This window comes from Haemaphysalis longicornis, unplaced genomic scaffold (genome assembly GCF_048455015.1).
Source record: "Haemaphysalis longicornis isolate Haplotype H1 unplaced genomic scaffold, Haemaphysalis longicornis Haplotype H1 scaffold_1, whole genome shotgun sequence".
Classification (NCBI taxonomy): Eukaryota; Metazoa; Arthropoda; class Arachnida; order Ixodida; family Ixodidae; genus Haemaphysalis; species Haemaphysalis longicornis.
This window is the reverse complement of record NW_027526203.1, coordinates 298,225,199-298,244,850: the sequence shown is the minus strand read 5'-3', so window position 1 is coordinate 298,244,850 and position 19,652 is coordinate 298,225,199. Positions and strand designations below refer to the sequence as shown.

The 19,652-nt window shown below is 46.0% G+C and overlaps 1 protein-coding gene across 1 annotated transcript in view; it reads left to right on the top strand.

The window, feature by feature from the left end:
- The window catches only part of LOC144148836 (nose resistant to fluoxetine protein 6-like), a 44,510-nt gene that overhangs the window by 3,135 nt on the left and 21,723 nt on the right, over window positions 1–19,652 (top strand). The window contains exons 3-7 of the mRNA XM_077680357.1: window positions 6,609–6,820; window positions 7,780–7,894; window positions 10,659–10,743; window positions 16,261–16,343; window positions 18,030–18,212. Of these exons, the coding sequence (XP_077536483.1) occupies window positions 6,609–6,820; window positions 7,780–7,894; window positions 10,659–10,743; window positions 16,261–16,343; window positions 18,030–18,212 (678 nt within the window). The remainder of the gene's footprint in view (window positions 1–6,608; window positions 6,821–7,779; window positions 7,895–10,658; window positions 10,744–16,260; window positions 16,344–18,029; window positions 18,213–19,652) is intronic.

Below are 19,652 nucleotides of genomic sequence, written 5' to 3'. Positions count from 1 at the left end.
CATTTTCCTCATGCTCTTAGTCGATGTTGTTTTCGTACCCACATTTGCACCTTTTGTAGTAACGCCATACTCATTCAATATTTACATATCTTATTATAACAAGCCGAGTGACCACCTAAAAGTTTTGGCGCCATTTGGTTCAGACGCACATGCACCATTAAGGCCAACATACTCCACGATGTGGTTTCCATTCATACACAAAAAATTTGGGCCCTCCCTAAAACGTCAAAAATATTTTAGAGCCATACAGTTTGTCGACGAGCCTTGCCGTCCCGGCTGCAGAACCTGCCATGAAAACATGACATTTTGTTTTACTTTGCTGGTCGAACAAGGTGCGATCAGCACACATCGCGTCGGTCTTCCTTCGACGCTTCTGCAGCATTTCGATGGGTAGGCGATGTCACAGCGCACTAGAACTAGCAAACGTTCGGCAGAGCCCGAAGGAAGAATTTGTGAGCTTCAAATTCGAAGAGCTGTTGTAAGGAAATTATCGTAAGAGCAGTTTATGCTGGCCATGAAATCACAACCGGAATACCGCCAAAACCTAACAAGAATTCCTGTCGTACGAGAAAAAACTTTGTTGCGACAACAGAAGTCCTGTTGTTATGACAGAGCCATTTGTTGTTACGACACACATTTCTGTCGTAACTACAAAGTCAATTTTCTCAACGACTAACATTCCTTTAGTCACAACAGAACTGCCATTTACGCTGCTCTTCACAATAGGCAATAACATCCAAGCCATGTGCAACTACTGATGGAACATCAGGATCACGGCAAGACAGGAATTCGGCGCGACGGAACATCAAAATCAGGACAGGAATACGAAACACGACAGAGCATCAGAATTCCGACACAAGAATACAAGACGACAGTACGACACGCGAAAATACGACAAAACTACAGAGATTTTTACAGAAAGTAGAAACTACATTTTCTACTGGGCGAGCGCCTCGCCTGTTATCTCGCTTTACGCGGGGAACCAATCGCGCATGGACGGAGTCACAGATTCCTCCTGCGATATCGAAGACCTTTGTGAATCTGAACCCTGATCAATAGCTGAGCACCGCATGTCATGCCACTCAAAAACGTGGTCTCCGGTCTGACATCCGCGCTATGACAAACATCACCCTTGCATTGAGAACTGTGGACAGTCAGTCTACACTTTTTTAGGTCAATGACAATTCTGAACCTCGTAATTGGCCTTGTTCACCCTTATGATCCCTATGATTGCTTATTTCGCTGCGTCGTGATGACATGGGCCTACGGGTGTCCTCCACAGTGCATGGTATCGAGATGTTTTCGAAATCCTTAGCCTGGACCATATTTATTATTAATTAATAATGCCACAGACATAAGCATCATTTGACTATTTAAGAAGAAGAAGAAGAATAAAGAGAATTTATTTTTCAGCAGACATTGTTACAATGCCTGCTGACGGGGCAGGAGCTAAAGGCATTGAGTGCTAGCCAACTATGCTACCTTCCACGTAAGAAATGCCCATATCAGAATTTGACAGGCTTCTTCCTCAGTTAACAAAAAGGCAGCGATTGTCTCAGGAAAAGAAGAGAAATTAGGAATGGTAAAGGTATAAATAAGGGCCGTTTTATTAATTTCTTTTATATTTATGTTAAGTTGTTACATCTATTCCATAAAAGATTGGGAAGCTCGTGAGCGCGACGTCTTTGTGTCGGTAACTATTGCATTTGCGCCTTCACCATCTTGAAGGTTCTTGCACAATGCAAGTAGACGATACAGGACGTTCAACCCCATTTGCTTCACTACGAGAGCGCTTGTTTTGCTCACGTTTTGCTCATAGACTGCTCATAAGCATCTGAAATACTTGGTAAAAACAACTTTAGAATATTGGGACAGAGGTTTAGTATCACATATAGCGCCACAAAATAAAGATAAATAGACAAACAAAATTATCTGTGGGCTAGCTGACGCACTTTCTTTTTGTTCTTGTTACATCGGGACAAAAATACACAATTAGCATGAGACGTACCGAGTGGGACGCATACGCATTACTCAATCAGAATCTACAATGGATAGAATAGAGACAGATTATATATATATATATATATATATATATATATATATATATAGAGAGAGAGAGAGAGAGAGAGAGGTCATAATTTAATCGTGCGTAGCTACGTTACCCCGTTTGGTCGTCTCATTCATTCATCCTTTGCATTGCAACTCTTCTGGCAAACAAACTATGTAAATGTCATTACCAGTCACAATGAAAGTGTCTATTTGGCTTAGAAACGCAACATTCTTACACTATAAGGCAACCCTGTGGTTCAGCGTTACCACAATGCGCTCGATAGCCAACTCAAGCAGCCAACAAAAAAAAAATAATGGAACGAGGATGTCGAGCATACGATTTTACTCAGATGAAAATTGTATGCGCAGGGCTGTCCTTCGCCGAATTTGCTTTGTTGGTGGCATGGATTGGCTACATGAGTGTACCGTGGCGAAGCTGAACCACGGGATTGTCTTAAAGTGTACTTTGTCACCGTGAAGGTAATAAGCCCAATGCGTATTTTGTAGCCAGCTGTCGTAACAAGAGGTGCATTAGTTTTAAAATATTTTGATAACCGCATGAAAATTGTTTTAAGCGCATGACCGTATTACCTTATCCTTCCCCAGGACCCGAACCTCTCGTTTGTCTAAACCAATAGAAGAGCAGCTGCTAAGATTTATTCGAGTGATCCCGCCTATAATGTAATGTACCCACAAGCGTAGGGTTCAAACGTGATACACGACTTTTTTTGGTAAACTGGCTGACGTCAGGCAAGGTGTCCGCACCACTGCGGCAGCGACCTCAAAGGATTCTCAGGGCCGTACTCGAGGTGTTTTTTTGACCCTCGGGTTACCCGGTGGCCGTCAGGCGGAAGACACACCAGATCATTTGCGCGTGAAAAAAAAAAAGAGTGGTGGCCTTCGTCAGCACGTACTAATGTCGTCCTTTAGAAAACATCGAGTTCCAGGCGTTCGTGAAAATAAATCCACTGCGTGTACTGACACGCAAAAGAAAGCTTTTTAGTGTAACTTGTGTACAGTAATGGGTCTTCAGCCATTTCAACGGAATTGACCTTTTCATTGAGATGGCCCTGAGGACACTCAGGTTTTTTAACTGACCTTATTAAGCTATAAAATCTAAATCTGCAGTACTCATGGCGGCCGCACTAAGTGTCATTTGCGTATTAAAGACATTCCGTTCTGCTTAGAATGAAACTTCGGTATATTTACAAATATTTTGCTAACAGGGCATTTGCGCTATCTATCTGCGATTTGACGAATTTAGTTGGTTAGGCGGTTAAAAATGTTTCATGTACAGTCATGGGAAAATGAAATGCGAACATGAAAATAGGAACCAGAATACGCAAAACTGAAAAATACTCTTCGTGGAGGTCCGATAATGGCGCGCTATTGGAATATTTGGAAAGCCAGATTTTCTAACTTTGTTACTCTAATTAAGCCACGCGTAAATTTGACTTGAATGGAAAGAAATTGCGCTATTTGTGTGTCCTGGATCCTATTTTCGTGACCGCAGTTCATGACTGTACGTAGTAAAAAGTGCTTCAAGTCAAACTGAACGGGATCACGCTATTGACCGAGCCCGCGCGAATCTCTGAAACATTTTGTTGTTTAAAACAATTATTTGTCAGTTTTCTGGGTTGTATTCAACACCCTTTTTTCCTCACATGAAAGAAGTGGAAGAATAAAATGCGCGAAGAGAATGCAATGGACAGAAAGAAGACACCACACAGTGCAGACTAACAGACTGCGTTTATTTTCTTCTACGTGCATGTATGCTATTACCCTACGACACGTTGAAACAAACACAGCAAAGACAGAAACACTTTTGCCACTTTTGCCGTAAGACGCAACCAGCTTCCAGCCGGTCAGCCCTCGTTAAGAAACGCGATTTATTTAAGAAATCGAGGCAAGACTTTCGTACGTATAACCCGGACGCACATTTTTTCCCGGTCTTCTATTGTTTCCTTAGGGAGCAAGTCCCGGACCAAGTCCTGAAAATTTTGCATACGGATGTTGTGTGCGTAAGTGTTTCATACATACATACATACATACTACATACATACATACATACATATTAGGGTAATTATAACTGGGTAATGATGTTCTACCTTGGATATGAGTTACACATACTAGATTCTGAAGTGTACAAAAGCTTCTCCTACGTTGTACTTGTGTGGCTGAAATCTGGCATAGTGAAAATAAATGTGAGAGCACAAAGTACGATGAGAGATCACCACCACCACCACCACCATCATCATCATCATCATCATCATCATCATCATCCTACTCAGATGCACTGCAGGACGAAGGCCTCTCCCATTGACCTCTCCCATTGGCCTCTCCTGTCCTGCGCTGCTCGAGTCACAGTTTACCCCGAATTCTTTTATTTCATCCCTCTGGCGGATTAATGGCCTTCGCCTTTTTCTAGACCCCTTTCTTGGTATTCATTCTGTTACCCTAATTGCCCACGGGTTGTCGGTTCCTCTCCCTACACGGCCACCCCAGGTCCATTTCTTTTTCTCTATTTGAACTATGATATCCTCTACTCTAGTTTGTTCTCTGATCCAGGTAGCTCGTTTCATGTCCCTGAGTGTCATTCCTAACATTATTCGTACCGTGGTCCGTTCAGCCGACCTAAGTTTACTTTCTAGTTGTTTAACAGGCGCCAAGTTTCAACTCCGTATGTCATAACCGGCAGTATGCATTGGTTGTCGATTTTTCTTTTGAGTGACAGAGGCAGCTTACTTTTGATTTTTTAAGAGTATCTCAGAGTGCTCCCCAACCCATACCTATTCTGCGTCGGATTTCTCTCAGGTTGTTGGGGTCAGCACTAACCATCTGTCCGAGGTAGTTATATTGTTTTACTTCTTGTAGCCTTTTGTTTCCTGTGCTCAAGAGGACGGTCTTGGCTTGCCTATTCTTCGTTACTTTAGATTTATTCATGTTTATTTTTAGCCACATGGCCGTTTTCTCTGATTGTAGTTCCTCAAGCATTGTTTGCAAGTGTTCTGCAGTCTCACTCAGCAAGACTATGTCTGTCGTCCGCAAACCTCAAATGGCTCAAGTATTCCCCGTTTAATCTTAATCCTATGCTTTCCCAGTCATGACTAACCAGCTGAACTCTCGGCCCTCCTATGACTAAGGGTAAAAATACCAAAGAGGCGTTTTATTATATAAACGTCTTAACTTCAAGTTTTTCGTTTTTTCTTTGCGTGCGTTGCTTTCTATGGCCGTCTGTTATATGATCATGCTATTCGGAACATTTGTTTAGACATGTAAGGAGCCGCCATGGATAAAATTTGAAGGTTGTACAGAGTGATTTTCGTAATATTTATCCGCGAAATTAAGGAAAAAATGAGCTTCGAGCAAGATTCGATATTTTAGAACAAAAGATATCCATTTTCTTAAGCAACAACACTTTTATAGATAAATTTATACTATCTGTACATTAATCAGAAGAACCAACAATGGCGGATAATAAATATTCTAATAGGTAGACTTCGCTTAAGTCGGCTGGTGCGCAAGTGCAGGTAGGGAAAGGGGGCGAGGAAGAGGGTCTACCTTGCTGCGTTCAAAGCTTTTTCACACTTAGAAAATTTTTGTCCACGGAAAATATTGGTAAAGGCGGTCATTCCACTCATCAGGGAGTTATATAAAAAATGCAAGCAAATTGAAGAGGTCGAGCAGCTGCCCTCATGTTTGACCTTATCTAAAATGGCCAATACCTAGAGCAGCAAATGAATCAGAATCGTCAACATGATTTATTTTCGGTTAACCTACACTTGTCGTTGGCCAATCATTTGATACATTGCATTGGTCAATCGCTGCAAGTGATATCCACAGCTCAGATGTCGGCCACCTTCACAGAGGGGATTAAAGCCCAACTCATGGTACATGGTTAAAGGCTGTTTTCAGGTGGAGCAAACCTAGCGAAGCCTTAAGAATTGTTATTCCGCCTGCGAGACTTCCTATGGCAGCCTATAAAACTTATGTGGACAACCCGCACTCTTAGCGTGATATCGAACACGCGAAATGCAGCGCTATGGTGAAGAAAAGAAAAATTATTGGTAGAAATGTTACGATTTTCACCTCATTAGTGTTGGGCTAACACCTGATACACTTAATGCCAAACGTGTGCCAGGAATGTACCCACGCGCACAAACGCACATAAATTTCAAAATTGGTTGCATTTTGCTAAATGCATTTCTGCAAGTAAATCTGCGGTAAATACATGGGCACCCAGGGCAAGAGCCTGATGAGCAGGAAACTCGCAAATATGCGCAGTCAGCGCGCCTCTGAGAGTGATTTTGCGTTACAGAGGATACTGCTAGACCTCGTTTCTTTGCCATATGCACGTTGTTGTAGGTTTGGGGACTTTCAAGTGTAAGATTCCACCATTAAGCGGCCAGAGTGGTGAGCAACGACTGTTTACTAATGTCCAGTTCCCACAAAGCTGTTCGCCGAACGCTTCGTATAGGAAGTACTTACGCGCATTTCGGCTTCTTTCGACAAGCCGAAAGAAACTTAAGCCTGGCCGTTTTCTTCATGGTGTGGCGCAGTAATAGACGCGAGCGCCAAATACCCGACCGGACTGCTTCAAGGGAACATGGCGGACCTGGGAGCGTTCGACGAGTGCGTGGAGACGCTCGTGCACGACCAGTTTGGCAACGAGAAGATCCGGGGCCAGTATTGTAACTTGTACGTTCCCGCAACCAACGACACCGAGCCAATGATGTACATGGCCCCGGCTCTGGCCATGTCGCACCCACGGGTAAGGACTGTCGGAGGGATGACTTGCTTGCAATAGTAAGAAATGGTGGAGAGCGCATCTGTCCGTGCTTCTCGGGCTACATGTAACCGCTGCTGATTAATAAAGAAACGGTTGCATTAAATCGACCATTTTGATCAAGGCCCGAAGACATTGGGAGCGATTAATTCTAATGACACCTCAACGTTTGGCCGTGAAGTGAGAGTTGTGGCTTTGCGCTGTGCTCGCTCTTCAGTGCACCGTTAGCGAGGTCCCACACACGTGTGATTTGTAGGCGTTTTAACTCAAACACACACGCTTATTCCCTTGAACGCGTGTTAACTGGAAAAGACAGTGGAAGTGGTTAACATTTGTTTTTCATTTGACGGTGGAAGATTTGTTTAAGGTTGATACTTTTGTCGTAACTATACCGCAAAACGCGCCGTGATGACAGTGAACAGGCAAAACTGTGCCTTCAGCAGTCTTGTTTAATATATTAACTTACTTCCCCCAAAGTCTACCAAGCTTACACCGGTTTAAAGTACCCTCTTACAAATTGTTCTCGCTCCAAGCCCCTTCAAAGTTGAAACATGATCCTTCAGACAGGGCACACGAGATGCTGCTGAGCAGGAAAAATACAGACAGCCTTTAAAAGTTGCCCCCCGTACAAATGCTGCGAAAAGCCGCGTTTCCTGTTCTTGAGAACTACTCCGGAGCCTATATATGCTTAAAAATGTTTGACCATTGCTGACGCAGGTATAATTTTCGTAGTCGTTTAAAAAAAGAAACACCTACAGGACGCTTCAAAAATATAGGAGCCATACCACTTGCAACATGGTATTACACAATTGCTTATTTCAGCTGTGCTGCAAAGCTTCCACGGCGCGCATCACTGCTTTCCACCATAATCGCGGGATACGCCCCAGCCATTTTCACCTCGTCTCTGACGCTGGATATCTTTGTCTTTATTTTTTTTACCCCAGACATTGGAGTTTGCAACCGGTACTAGTGGGGCGCCGATGGTACCAGGGATTCGTTTTGGCATTTGCTTCGTCAGTGACTGCAACCAGAAGGATATCCAACTTGTCATCCATGCCTGTGAGTAACGAATTTTTTTACTCCGAACTTAACCATGGAGGGTGCCATTGGGAGTAGTAGGTTGATTAAATATGTTTGACACAAATATATTTGCAGCCTATTCATTAGCTCCTGTCACTCCCGTGTGAGGTTATTATAGTGTTAGCAGCGGTCTGTAACTCAGTAGCTGTGCTGTGTCTTCTTTAATTCGGCCTTCATCGTTTTACGCTGCGTATGCCAGCCATAGTACGCAGTTAGTATCGAGGTGGGGAAGTGTTGCTGTCGCCATAGCGAATAACATAAGTTGCGGGGTGATTCATGAGTCATGACATACATATTGGCAGTGGCATGGATTCACAGCATATAGGTGAAGATGGGAATTGAGCGGGGTGCTTTTCGGTATATCGCACAGGGTGCGTTTGCGAACTAATGTTGGATGTTACCTATACGGTATATGATATTTGGGAATGCACTGACGCGCGCGTTCGGCATGTTCCGCGATGGATGTGGAAGCCCCAGTCATGCTCGTACCCAGACGAAACCGACTCAGTATTGTAATCGTTTTAACGTCGAACGGCTTTCCCGTACATAAATTCCAGTTTCCCGATTTACTTGATTGTCAAATATATAACTTGCCATTGAAGGCATATATCTGAAGTTCATGCAGGGCGAATTCACCATACATCCCAGGAACCTCGAAGAACAGCTCAACAGTCGGTAAACATTTGATGTGTTATTCTTTCGTTTTTAAGAGGGTCACACTCATGCCACAATAAACCCCATTTCGTGTGTTTAAGCAGCCAAATGTCAACGCTGCGTGTGTGGTTGAAACAGCAACACATTTCGATGCTGCGTATAATGCCGCGGAAGGCTACCTTTGCTAAATTGTCTCTCTTTCGTGCGATCTTCGGTGGGGGTACGCACCAGCGTGTTTTTTTGCAACCGAATGCAACGTTTATCAGTAAGCGAAGGAAGATTAGTGCAACGATAATCGAACAACATTACCCCAACGGTAGTATTGTCTCAGATACGCACAAGGCAGTGTCTATGCTTTCTTGTCGTGATACTGTCAACGGGGAAGGGGAGAACGCTATTGAATGACCGCGGTTTTTGAGTAAAGACGCATTCGTCCTCTCTAGATAACAGATATAAGCAAGCCCGTGCAAACTTCTGCGATACCGTACAAATCTACCATTTATACTTTACTTGATATTGTCACTGAATTACCGCAGAACCGACAAGAATATCACTGCTTCATATATAAGTGCACCCCTCAAACCCTTTCCCCTGTACAAATTTTCCGCAAGCGCTCAAATCCATTACAATCGTTACGTCATCCTGATTGGAGGGTTAAGGCAATAGTCTAATCGTAAAGTACTTACTCCGCAGCATTTTTCAACACTAGCGCAGTCGGCAGCATTGCATGGTGGTCGGAGACTGCAAAACGGAAAAATGCGCGAATGCATGGTCTTCAGCCCCACGAAAAACATCTGCGGACATGCCACACTTGCAGCGCATTTTGATGTGAAGCCAACTTAGAAGCGAAAGCTAGCGCTAAACGATTAGCAACTGTGGCCGATTGAGTAAATTGTACATGGGGTCGCCTTGTACGTGGCGCCAGCGCGTCCGTAACCGTCGTGGAAAGTCCATCATGTAACCGCGTGGAGTCGGTTTCCTTGCAGCGTGCGTCCGCCGTGTGACGTCAAGGACGTTGCAAGGAAGCGGGCCCCGAAAGTGTAGCTAAGCATTAACGGATTCCTATGAGCGCAGAGTTGCCATTTGAAAAACTGGTGCATTCCACGCTGTGCAGGGGCTTGGGCCTTGTTAGCGCTGTGTATGGTTTACAAAAACAAAACTTCTCTCAGTTCCGCAACTCGCATGAAACTGACAATTCCTGGAAAAGCGTTGAACCTTTTCGAGTATATGCTGTTGCGTGTTGTGGGAGTACTGGGACCCACACAGTTAGCAGTGTTGGGGCCAGTTAGATAGCTCTAACTTTGAGCCTAACGACATGCCGGACAACATCATAATCATTGTGCGCAAAGGTGGACTTATCTGGTGGCGTCGTCAGACTTCGAAGGTTGATATAACGCCTTACTTCAGGCAGTAACGAAACCAAACGAAATGAAAACATTCACGGGTAAACACAGACCAGCACACCTCAGCTGGTATGTTCTGCTTTGCGCCTTAATTATGACAGTCTTAGGACTCTCGCAGACGAAATGAAAAATCTCTAGATGTGAACTGACTATTGCTAACGCGGTAAGATATCGTTATTTACTGCCTTCTATGGCCGTGATGACACTATAGACTGCACTCTGGTCACATGTCCCGCTGGGTGAGCGAGATGGGCCTGGAGCTGTAACTTGGTGGCTCATTGTTGCCGGAAAGTCTGCTAACGTTGTTTTATGTGCACTGCTACTAGCGAACCCGAAGTGTACTAAAGGGTGCATTTTTGAAAGGTAGTGCTTCTGAAAAACTTTGAACACCAGTGTTTGCAGGCTGTTTACCCCACGTAGCCTCTCTCATGGCTTCATGAAGGTGTCGTTAGATGTGAATAAATGGAGGCATTTGTCCAAATCTACGAACAGAACCCCGCTTTAGTCATATAATGCGCCTCTATTTAGCCAGTTATAGCAATAGTTTGATTACATAATTCGTTTTGATACAGATTATCCTTCACAAAAGTTATTTGTTCACATATGAAATTCAGGTTGTACAACCGTTAAATGGAGTGATGAACAGCCCGGTGCCTCAACGTATGCCCATTTTGATTCTTTTTCAGTGGTCGGCGGCGCAGTTGAAGTGGATGTAAGGGACTGTGTCACGAACGAGGCTATACCTTGGACTACAACTCAAATAGCGATTGTGTAAGCGCTTAATTTTCGTCAGCTATATGCGTATATAATGATAGTAGTGTTTGGCGTTGAGAGTCGATGAGAGAGGGAGAGCGAGAGATGACCCTATTTTAAGCCCGAGATGGGTCTTTAAAGTTATACGTCTTAAACGATTTCCTTCCCGTAGCCGTCAGCCAGGATTCCTTGGATCCGAGCTGGGGATTCAGCCATCCGGACTACTTTGAGTTGTCATTCTGAAGCACTCACCACAATGCTCTAGTGACAAATCTTAGCGGTATAGAGTGCAAATTCGACGAATGACGTGGCCAAGCATGCAATTTGAATGAAAGAATCCCGGGCCATCTCCACTAACTTGAAACCTGGGGAGGGACGAAGCATGCAGTGTGTAAGTGTATTTAAAGATTCTAAGTCTCTTTCTTGCCACGTGGCGTGCACTGATCTCGCGCCGGAGAAGCGCCGGTGGGAGGAGCGATTAGGCGCTTGCGGATGCAGTGGTGCCGTTTCTTGCGTTGAACCGGATTTAAGCAATTAAATGAGAGACAGACTGGCCGTAAGTTGTCTTCGTGACACACGCCGCAGCATGCCAAGAAGTAGCGCGAGGCGTTAGAAAAGAGCGTGTCCCGGTGTTTTAGTACCGTAACTACATGAGACGACAGGAGACGCCTACACCCCGAGCCCCTAAGGTGCTTCGCCCCTAAAAGTCATCTGCGCTCGTACATTGTGCAATGCCAAATGACATTCACGCCTCGCGTGTTGTCCCTGCGCCCATGCACTTTTTAGTCAACGCATATGGTGGACTTCGTCATTCCCAGAATTTGCACACTTGGTCATTTCAACTTGGTCATTCTGGAACGCTGTGACGAAGGCGACATACGGGGTCTTCTATAGTAAGGTTCCGGGGTGAGGAGCGCAGTCTACAATTATTCTCTTGTCGTAATATTGTAAGTTCTGGGTGTATTTACAACTAATTTTTAAAGCGAAGCCTTGTTTGTATCACAGATGGCGTATGTCGCGTCGAAAATGCACCGCACGAAAGTCAACTTTCTCTGACGATGATGATCATGGTTGAAGTGAAGAAAAATTCAATCACTTCCAGTGGGTGTTATCGAATCTTGGTCCGTCGCGTTATGAATCCGACGCCTATCCGATTGCGCCATTACGGCACGGTCGGAGCAGTTTGGATTTGGAGAGAGAGAGAGAGAGAGAGAGAGAGAGAGAGAGAGAGAGAGAGAGAGAGAGAGAGAGAGAGAGAGACATAATTCAGAACAAGCTCCTCGGACGGTGGCGGTCACCGCGAGGTGGAGGGAGGAGGGAAAACATGTATTTATATTTTTTAGTGGTTGGGCGGCACTCCACCGGGGTCTTGTGCCACGTGCGACAGTTCCGGACGGCGTCAGCAGGGGTGGTACCCTTGGTCGGCCTCGGGAGGGGACTAGCACCTGGTCCGAAACCTCGCAGCTCCGGAAGGCCTGCTCCCAGGCCCGGGGGTGAGGAGGTGCGGGTAGGGACCCTTGGGGCACTGGCAGAGGGGATGAAAGTGTGAGTCCAGTGCCCCGCAGTTCAGGAATTGGGGTGAGGGAAAGAGGTGGGGGTGGGCGTGCTGTAGGATTGTGCGGTGGGAGGTGTGCGCTTGATGATGCGCCGCATGCGGGCCTCCTCTGGTGATAAGGTGTGGTGGGGGGTGGGAGGTTCTGACGGTTCAGTCTGTGGTGGAATGTAATGTCGATGTACACCTAATAATGGCGGTTGGGATGCTGTGGTTAGGAGAAAAAGAAGCAGGAGCCCGGATAGTGAGTTTTCGAGCATGCAAATGTGCTGCCTCATTGCCTCCTAAGCCAGTGTGCCGGAGTCCACAGTAGCTCCACAGGATCTTGAGGAGAGTTTGGAGTATGATATGGAGAGTTTGTGAGGAGATACGACCCTTGAGGTAGTTGGAAAGGGCGTGTTCGGGGTAAGAGAGGGTGGTGGTGGGTTGGGGGTGTTGAACAATTGCGAGGTCGATGGCGGCTTCCTCTCCCATCGTAGAGAAGGGGGTGAGGACCGACATGGTTGTGGGGTTGGGAGGGCCGTGCATGTGGGTGGCGTAAGCGCGATTGTTTGGGTGTTGGGCCGCGTCCACATAGATGGTAATGGGGGAGGGTGGGTGGGAGACGGTGTGGTGTTTGGCGCGTGCCATGCGGCAATCTGCATGGTGGAAAAGGTACACCGTGCAAGGAAGGGGTTTGGCGAGGAGCGGTCGTCGTATGTGTGGGGTATAGGCAGGGGGGGGGGGGGAGGGCGTGTGAATGAGGTTGATGTGGAGGGAGGCTACACACAGAACACAAATAAGCCGAAATGGGAGTAAATGTCTTGTCGCATAACTCGGTACCAATTGGGACTTTTCAAAACTCCTTCCAATGGGAGTATCGCCTTACTCCCATTATTTCCGCAGTTTTTTCAGTAGCATACGGGAGTTCCATTTACTGCCGCCACAATGGGAGTTTTCAGGGAGACCATTGAGAGTATATTATTTCCTCCAACCGGGAGTTTTCAGGGGGCCCGTTAGGAGCAGTGTTTACCTGCATTCGAATTATTTTTTTTCTGTTTTCGGGCGTTTGATATAAGCACTGTAGAGGAATTTATTACTGTATTTGGGAGTTCTTAATGAGCGCACAGGCCGCATTTTCATTTTTCGTTTAGGACTGCGTAATTTCTAGTCTTTTTCCGTTTCAAACTTTGAATGGTAAAACGTGAAAAGTTTGTTTTCTGTACACAGTCAATTTATTGCGTAGCAATTACATAAATACGATATACGTGTGAACACGTTAATAACACAATAAAAACACTGAATCAACAAAAAACCTACATCGAGATTACAAGGTACCTTGGTAAGAACTTTATCTACTACAACACTCTTAAACGAAGAAAATGTAAGTCATTTGCAAACAATGAGATCAGCATGTCATCGATGCTCTGTTTGCTTGCACTTGCCTCCCAAACGCTGACGTTGCCGCTCCTCCTGGCACGTTCCCCAGGAAGTCAAGAGAGAGAGAGAGAATGCTCTTTAATGTGAACTGGTGAGGTCAGCCCTGCTAGGGACAAAGCTTGCTACACCAGATGGGGGGTGACTACGTTGATGAGTGGTGCATATCATACATCAGGGTTACAGCAGGAAGAAGACAAACATGAAGCCAAAGTAGCACATGCATTAAAGGGATAACAAAACGCTTTAAATCTACGGCAACAAATACAGAAGCATATTGGGCATCCGATCTGAAAAAAATATTAAAGAAACGGCTTTGTAATGACGCCGCACTTCTCACTCTTGTGTCCAACTTTCCGTGATGTCTGAATGTTTATTTAAAGCTACGCAAAATTGCACTTCCGTCCGAGACACCTGCGCTCAGTAGTTCGTCAAAACGAAGTGCTCTGTTGTTCAAAAGGGTGCGCGACCCTTGTGGCGACCAACTTCTCAAAACGCTTCCTTTCCCTCTTTTCCTCGCGGGTAGTGTTCTGGGAGCGAGCTTCAGGTTTTACCACCCGCACTTCCCCTCTCTCCCCTCTCCCCCCCTCCTCCCCGGCCAAAAAGAAATAAAAATAAAATAAGCAGTCGTCCGTCGACTGTACAGATTGCTCCCTCGAATGGCGTTTGCTGGTGATAGTTACACGCGCCTAGCGCACGGAGAGCTCCCACGGGGCCTCGACCTTCTCTCTTTCCAGTGAAAGCAATGAATCGCCGGCTGCACGCGGCAGTCACCCTCGTCGTAGCAGGCGCGGCGGGCACCACACGTACTTCTCAAGAAAAGCGGCCCTGCGACGTTTGACCGGCCAACTTCACCTTCGCCTGCCAATAAGCCACAGACACAGCCTAACAAAAACACCTACCAGCCGTTCACAGTGCAGACACTTTTCATTCTGCTTGCGAATGTGAATGAGTGAGTGTTCTGCTCGAGACCTGCGCAAATCCGCATCGCTTTCGCACCGTTCCGTCTCCCCCATGACGTTCCGGGCATGGCGCCCTCCCTCACGCACAACCATCACCTCCAGTGGTGGAGAATCGCCCGAGCAGTGGCGCGAAAACACACTGAGTTTATTTGACACTACAAGGGGCACAAGCGTCCCAAAATGTTGGTTAGAATAATCTTACCTTCAAGCACCTCGAGAGGCACAACCGCGTTGTTTTTAACGAGCCACTCTCCGTTAGCGATAACTGCATTTAGGCCTCGCGTCGGCTCGCTGGCGTACTCCATCGGCCCGAAGGTCGGTGACTCGGAGGCGACGTTGCAGTGCGGCGCACGTTAGTCTAGGCTGGTTACACAATGTTCACTACGAGCTTCGGTTGTCGGAAAGCACTTCACATCCATTCATTGGGCCGCAATTGTTTACACCGACAATAAATTTTCGGGGACGGTAGAACTCACACGACACACGACACCAACTGGCGGCCATTTTGTAAGGAGGCGTACAGGAGGAAGGGGTGAAGGAGGAGGAGAAGGAATAGGCGTGGGATTTTATAATACTCCCATTAGGACAAACGCAGTATTCACAGCTTGATACTGCGTTTTGTGGGGAGGTACAATCGTGGTGAATGCGCCTATTTACGACGGCTCGTGGCCGCCGGTGTACACTGCAGTTTTTTCCGCCATCATACTACAACACGTGGGAGCAGGCCGCCGTCCTGAGGAGTTTAAAAGACGTATTTCATCCAAAAACTCCCATTCAGGCTAATTTGTGTGTTGTATGTAGCATGTGGTGTCCGGTCCAGGTGTGGGAGAGACGGAGGATTAGGGAGGCGCGGTGCGCTTCGATGAGTTCCTGTGTAGTGTTGTGGGGTCCCGTAGCTGTAAGGCGCGCACTGGAAGCGTGAGGAGACAAAAGCAAGGCTTCGCGGTAGGCTCTGCGTATCAGGCCGTTGAATTGTGCGTGTGATGGGTCTGTGTGAGAAGGGTGAAAGGAAGGTGGTAGGTTAATCTCTTCCGACAGAGCAACAAACGCAAATATATTTGGATGTTTGGAAAACATTGAAACAAATATGGAGAATTTTGAGTGGTCTGTTCCGTCATGCTGATGCAATAAATATCAAATCTTCGCAAAATAACAGTAATAACATTTATAATGGTAATTGTGAACGAAAAGCAGTTTGGCGATCTGTAATAGAGGCATACCTGTGCTTTTTATAAACTATCGATTCGATGGTGGTTTATTTAACACAAAGAAACAACATACAATGGGTATATACAGGAGGAGGTCCCGAAGTCAAAGACTGCAGGGGGACCTCCTTATAAAGAGCTGAAAAATAATAATGTCGGGATGACCTCTCCTTAGCGTTCCCTTAATCTTGCCTTTCTCCCGACATTGACTAAAATGGTGCCTCGTTTTTTATACACCGATGTTTCTTTATATTGTGCGAACGTGTTGGGACGCTGCCGTCATCATATCAGGAAACGAAACTTTCATTGCCGAAGTAATCGATCAAGGGTAACTTTATAGTCATGTTTCCCCCTCCTTCATGCTTTGTCTAAATACTGAACACTGATTCCTTACTTTTAGGGCCTCCATTGGAACGTTGGCTGTGGTGATTTGCATGAGTAGCGCCTTTGACGTCTACATAACAAGGCAGCAGAAGAAGAAAGGTGAGCGGTGATTTCTTGCGGTCTGGCCCACAAAAGCTCAATAGTCGTACCCTTTGCCACTGAGCACAAGGTCGGGGGTTGAGTTTCTGTGCGCGGTGGTTGTGTGCTGATAATAATAAAACACGAAAACTCTATTGTGCAGGATATCTACACGCAGGTTAGAGAACGCCAGTTGGTCTCAATCAGTGTTTCTCAATTATGAGTGTCCTAGTGACCTTTTTTGGGCTTTCAGAAGTGGTGGGGGAGCCCCCGATGAATTACGTTGATCCGTGTCATTATGTCAAACGCTTTGCGACAGCAGTGACAGTCACCCTTACTCATATTCAGTGCCCGCCTTTTGCGTCTGGCTGTTATGCTGATTCGGCCATACTGTCCAACAGTTTGCTCTTCCAGCTAAATGTCGCTGAAACACCTATTATTTTATTATATCTGCCTATCCGCATAGCCAGTTTGTTGCGCAAAACAAGGACGCTAAAGCTTGGGCTACGCGGTGGAGTAAAACGTACATGTCATGCAGCAAAGTCAGATTTTTGTGTTGCTGGCAAGGTTTGACAAAAAGGAGAAACAATGGAGGGGGAGAGGGGTTCAGGTATGGCATCGCGAACCCCTGAAAGCCCTCCCCAACCCCTTCAGGTCCACTGAACCCGTTTGAGAACGATTGGTTTAGATGAAACCATCCTCGTTCACTGAAACAAGCCTCCCTCAAAGGCCAGTGTTTCTCTGGCCCTTAAATTGCCTCTACTGCCTTTCCACACGCGCAAAAAGGAGTCGCCCCTTTAACGTGGACATCTTTATCAAAACTTACTGTGAACATTGCATTAAAAATAAATTTCGCCTTGTTGCGAATGAGGTTGTTTAAATGCGATACATTGATTTCAATAAAGCAATCATCGGAATAGTGAGACTTATGCAATTCTGCAAAGCACTCGCTGCAACTTAGGAGGCTGCATTTACATTCATATTTCGTTCGCGAAATATATTCTTGTGCCTTTGACATCTTTGCTGTTTCGCAAAGAATGCATAAAAGTTGTGCACTATTGGGGTGGTGTAAGGTCGCTGTAACTAGTAAGGGAACGTCTTGTAGACAGCGTTACGTTAGAGGGCTGTTGTCGTGTTTTTCGCGCAGTTTTGTGCTCAAATGTGTACCAACTACAGCGCCTACAATCCGTGTTGTCGTCCCTGAGACCCCCATATAAGTGATGCGTTTAATAATATAGAGCTTCAGCTTTGAAAGTAGCGTTCAAAAAAGAGGTTTCTTGCGGCCAACGCAAGCAAGAAGACCACCAGGAGCGTTTAAGCAGACGTTAATTCTGCAACTTGATTGTTCGACGCTAGTGCAACGTATGGATAGCTTAGATTTAAAATGGGGGATATAATGCAAGTTTTCTATTCTCTATACCATAAAAATTGTAAGTGAATTTTCTCGAAGATTACGAACAATACACGTCAGCATTTAGTATTCTTGCACTGGATATAGTTTTCGGTTCGCACGAAGGACGCATAGCTTGGGAACTAAGATACTACTAGTGCGTAGTAATAACCAGTCTGAGACAGCAGCAGGTTCATTTTGCTCACAGTTTTGTGATTAAATATTGCGCAGTAGGTCAGAAGTTTTTTTTGGACTTTAAGAAGAGATTCCTTTACACAGCTGTGTCTACGAAAATCCGTTTTCTGTAACTATTTCAGGAACTGTAGCGCAAGCCCTGGGAGCTTTTTCTGTGCAGGCCAACTTACGAATGCTCCTCAACATGAAAGACGGGAAAAATTCGGGAGCAAAAGTCTACAGGTTTCTTCATGGCATCCGCTTCTTCGCCATATTTTCTGTTGTACTCGGTCATACATACAGCCTCTTCGATCCCTTGGCGATGTGTGAGTACATGGGAAATTCCCCTCAGCTGATCTTTCGGTAAAAACGTGCTATGCTCGTAGATGAAAGCACCTGTAAGCGGCTGCATAAGGCCCCCCTGTGCTCAATTATTTGAAACCACCCAACATAAAGTAAAGCATGTAACTCACAGAAGATACAAAAAATCTAGTTAGCTTAAAATACTGATGATTTATTTTGTTGGCCTTCCAAAAACACCTGAAATGTCCATTCTGATGTTTCTTGCCAACCTGTGCTTATCATTATACACACTTTTTATGACGTACATTGGTTGCAAAGGACACATTAAGACGCCATCTTTGTAGTACAAGGCCTAAAACCTCAGTGCTTGCCGTTGACTCTAGATACGCTGTATCCATGGCCTGCGTGCCACTCGCACATCCATTGATTTGCAGCTCCCTGTGGTCCAACGGTACTCGTGCACTGAACGGGGTACGCTCGTACGGAGGGTGGTATGTGGTTCCGTCACCCTCACGGCGTAGAACAAATTCTTTATCCTCATGTTACCACATGAGACAAGTATAACAGCGAAAGCCAATGAGGGCCATTTGGAACTGCTGTTAGACATTGCTATGGCCGTAAGCTCGAAATATCAATCAGAAGGCAGGCAGTTATCTTGTGTGAATTCGATAAAGTTCCTTTTAGAGAAATTGTTATCAAGGACACACATCCAAACTGGGATTGCAGTTTGGATTTGCCTCGAAATCCAAACTACGTTCAGATCCTGGTGCCCTTATGACCTTATGGGGCCCTTTCAGACCCGCTGTGGTTGCCGGGTTAGCCGACACATACCTTTACGTTGCAAAGGGACTTCTCAACACACGAGGTTTCCCGACGCGACATACCCGCCTACACCAAGGGGCACCTTGTGTTAAGAAACTGGGCAGCTGTCGCTGTTGTGATGTGGGATAGGGAATGTTTAGTTTAGACACCCACACCAACTTGCCATGTGACTTCACTCGAATTCACACACGTGGCTCTTGCAGCATGTGTCGGATCCTACTTACGGCGCTGTCGAGAACGACGGTACTGTTCTCTTCGTCGAGCTTTCAATTCCCGCTCTTCTCCAGTTTTCACTTTGCGTGGTCTCCCCATGGCAGCCTGCGATGAACTGAAGGTGTCGCTAGAGGGGTTCCGCTTTAGCCGTTACCTGAGATTTGCGGGGGCGGCGTCCCGAATGCAGAAGCGTCGGCCAGGACAGGGCTAGAGCGGCGGACGCCGCCCCTGTAGCCCGGCCATGTGTCAGAAGAAAGAAAACGGAGAGGAGCGCCTTTCGAAGGGTGAGGAGGAGGGTGGTACGCTGGGCTACTGCGTCATCTCTCTCACTGCCTGCCCGTTAGTCTTGTTTCAAGTCTCGCCTCCAAAGCGTCATCCCCTCTTCAGCCGCTGAATCAAAACCAGCGTCTGTGTATACGTCTGCGCGT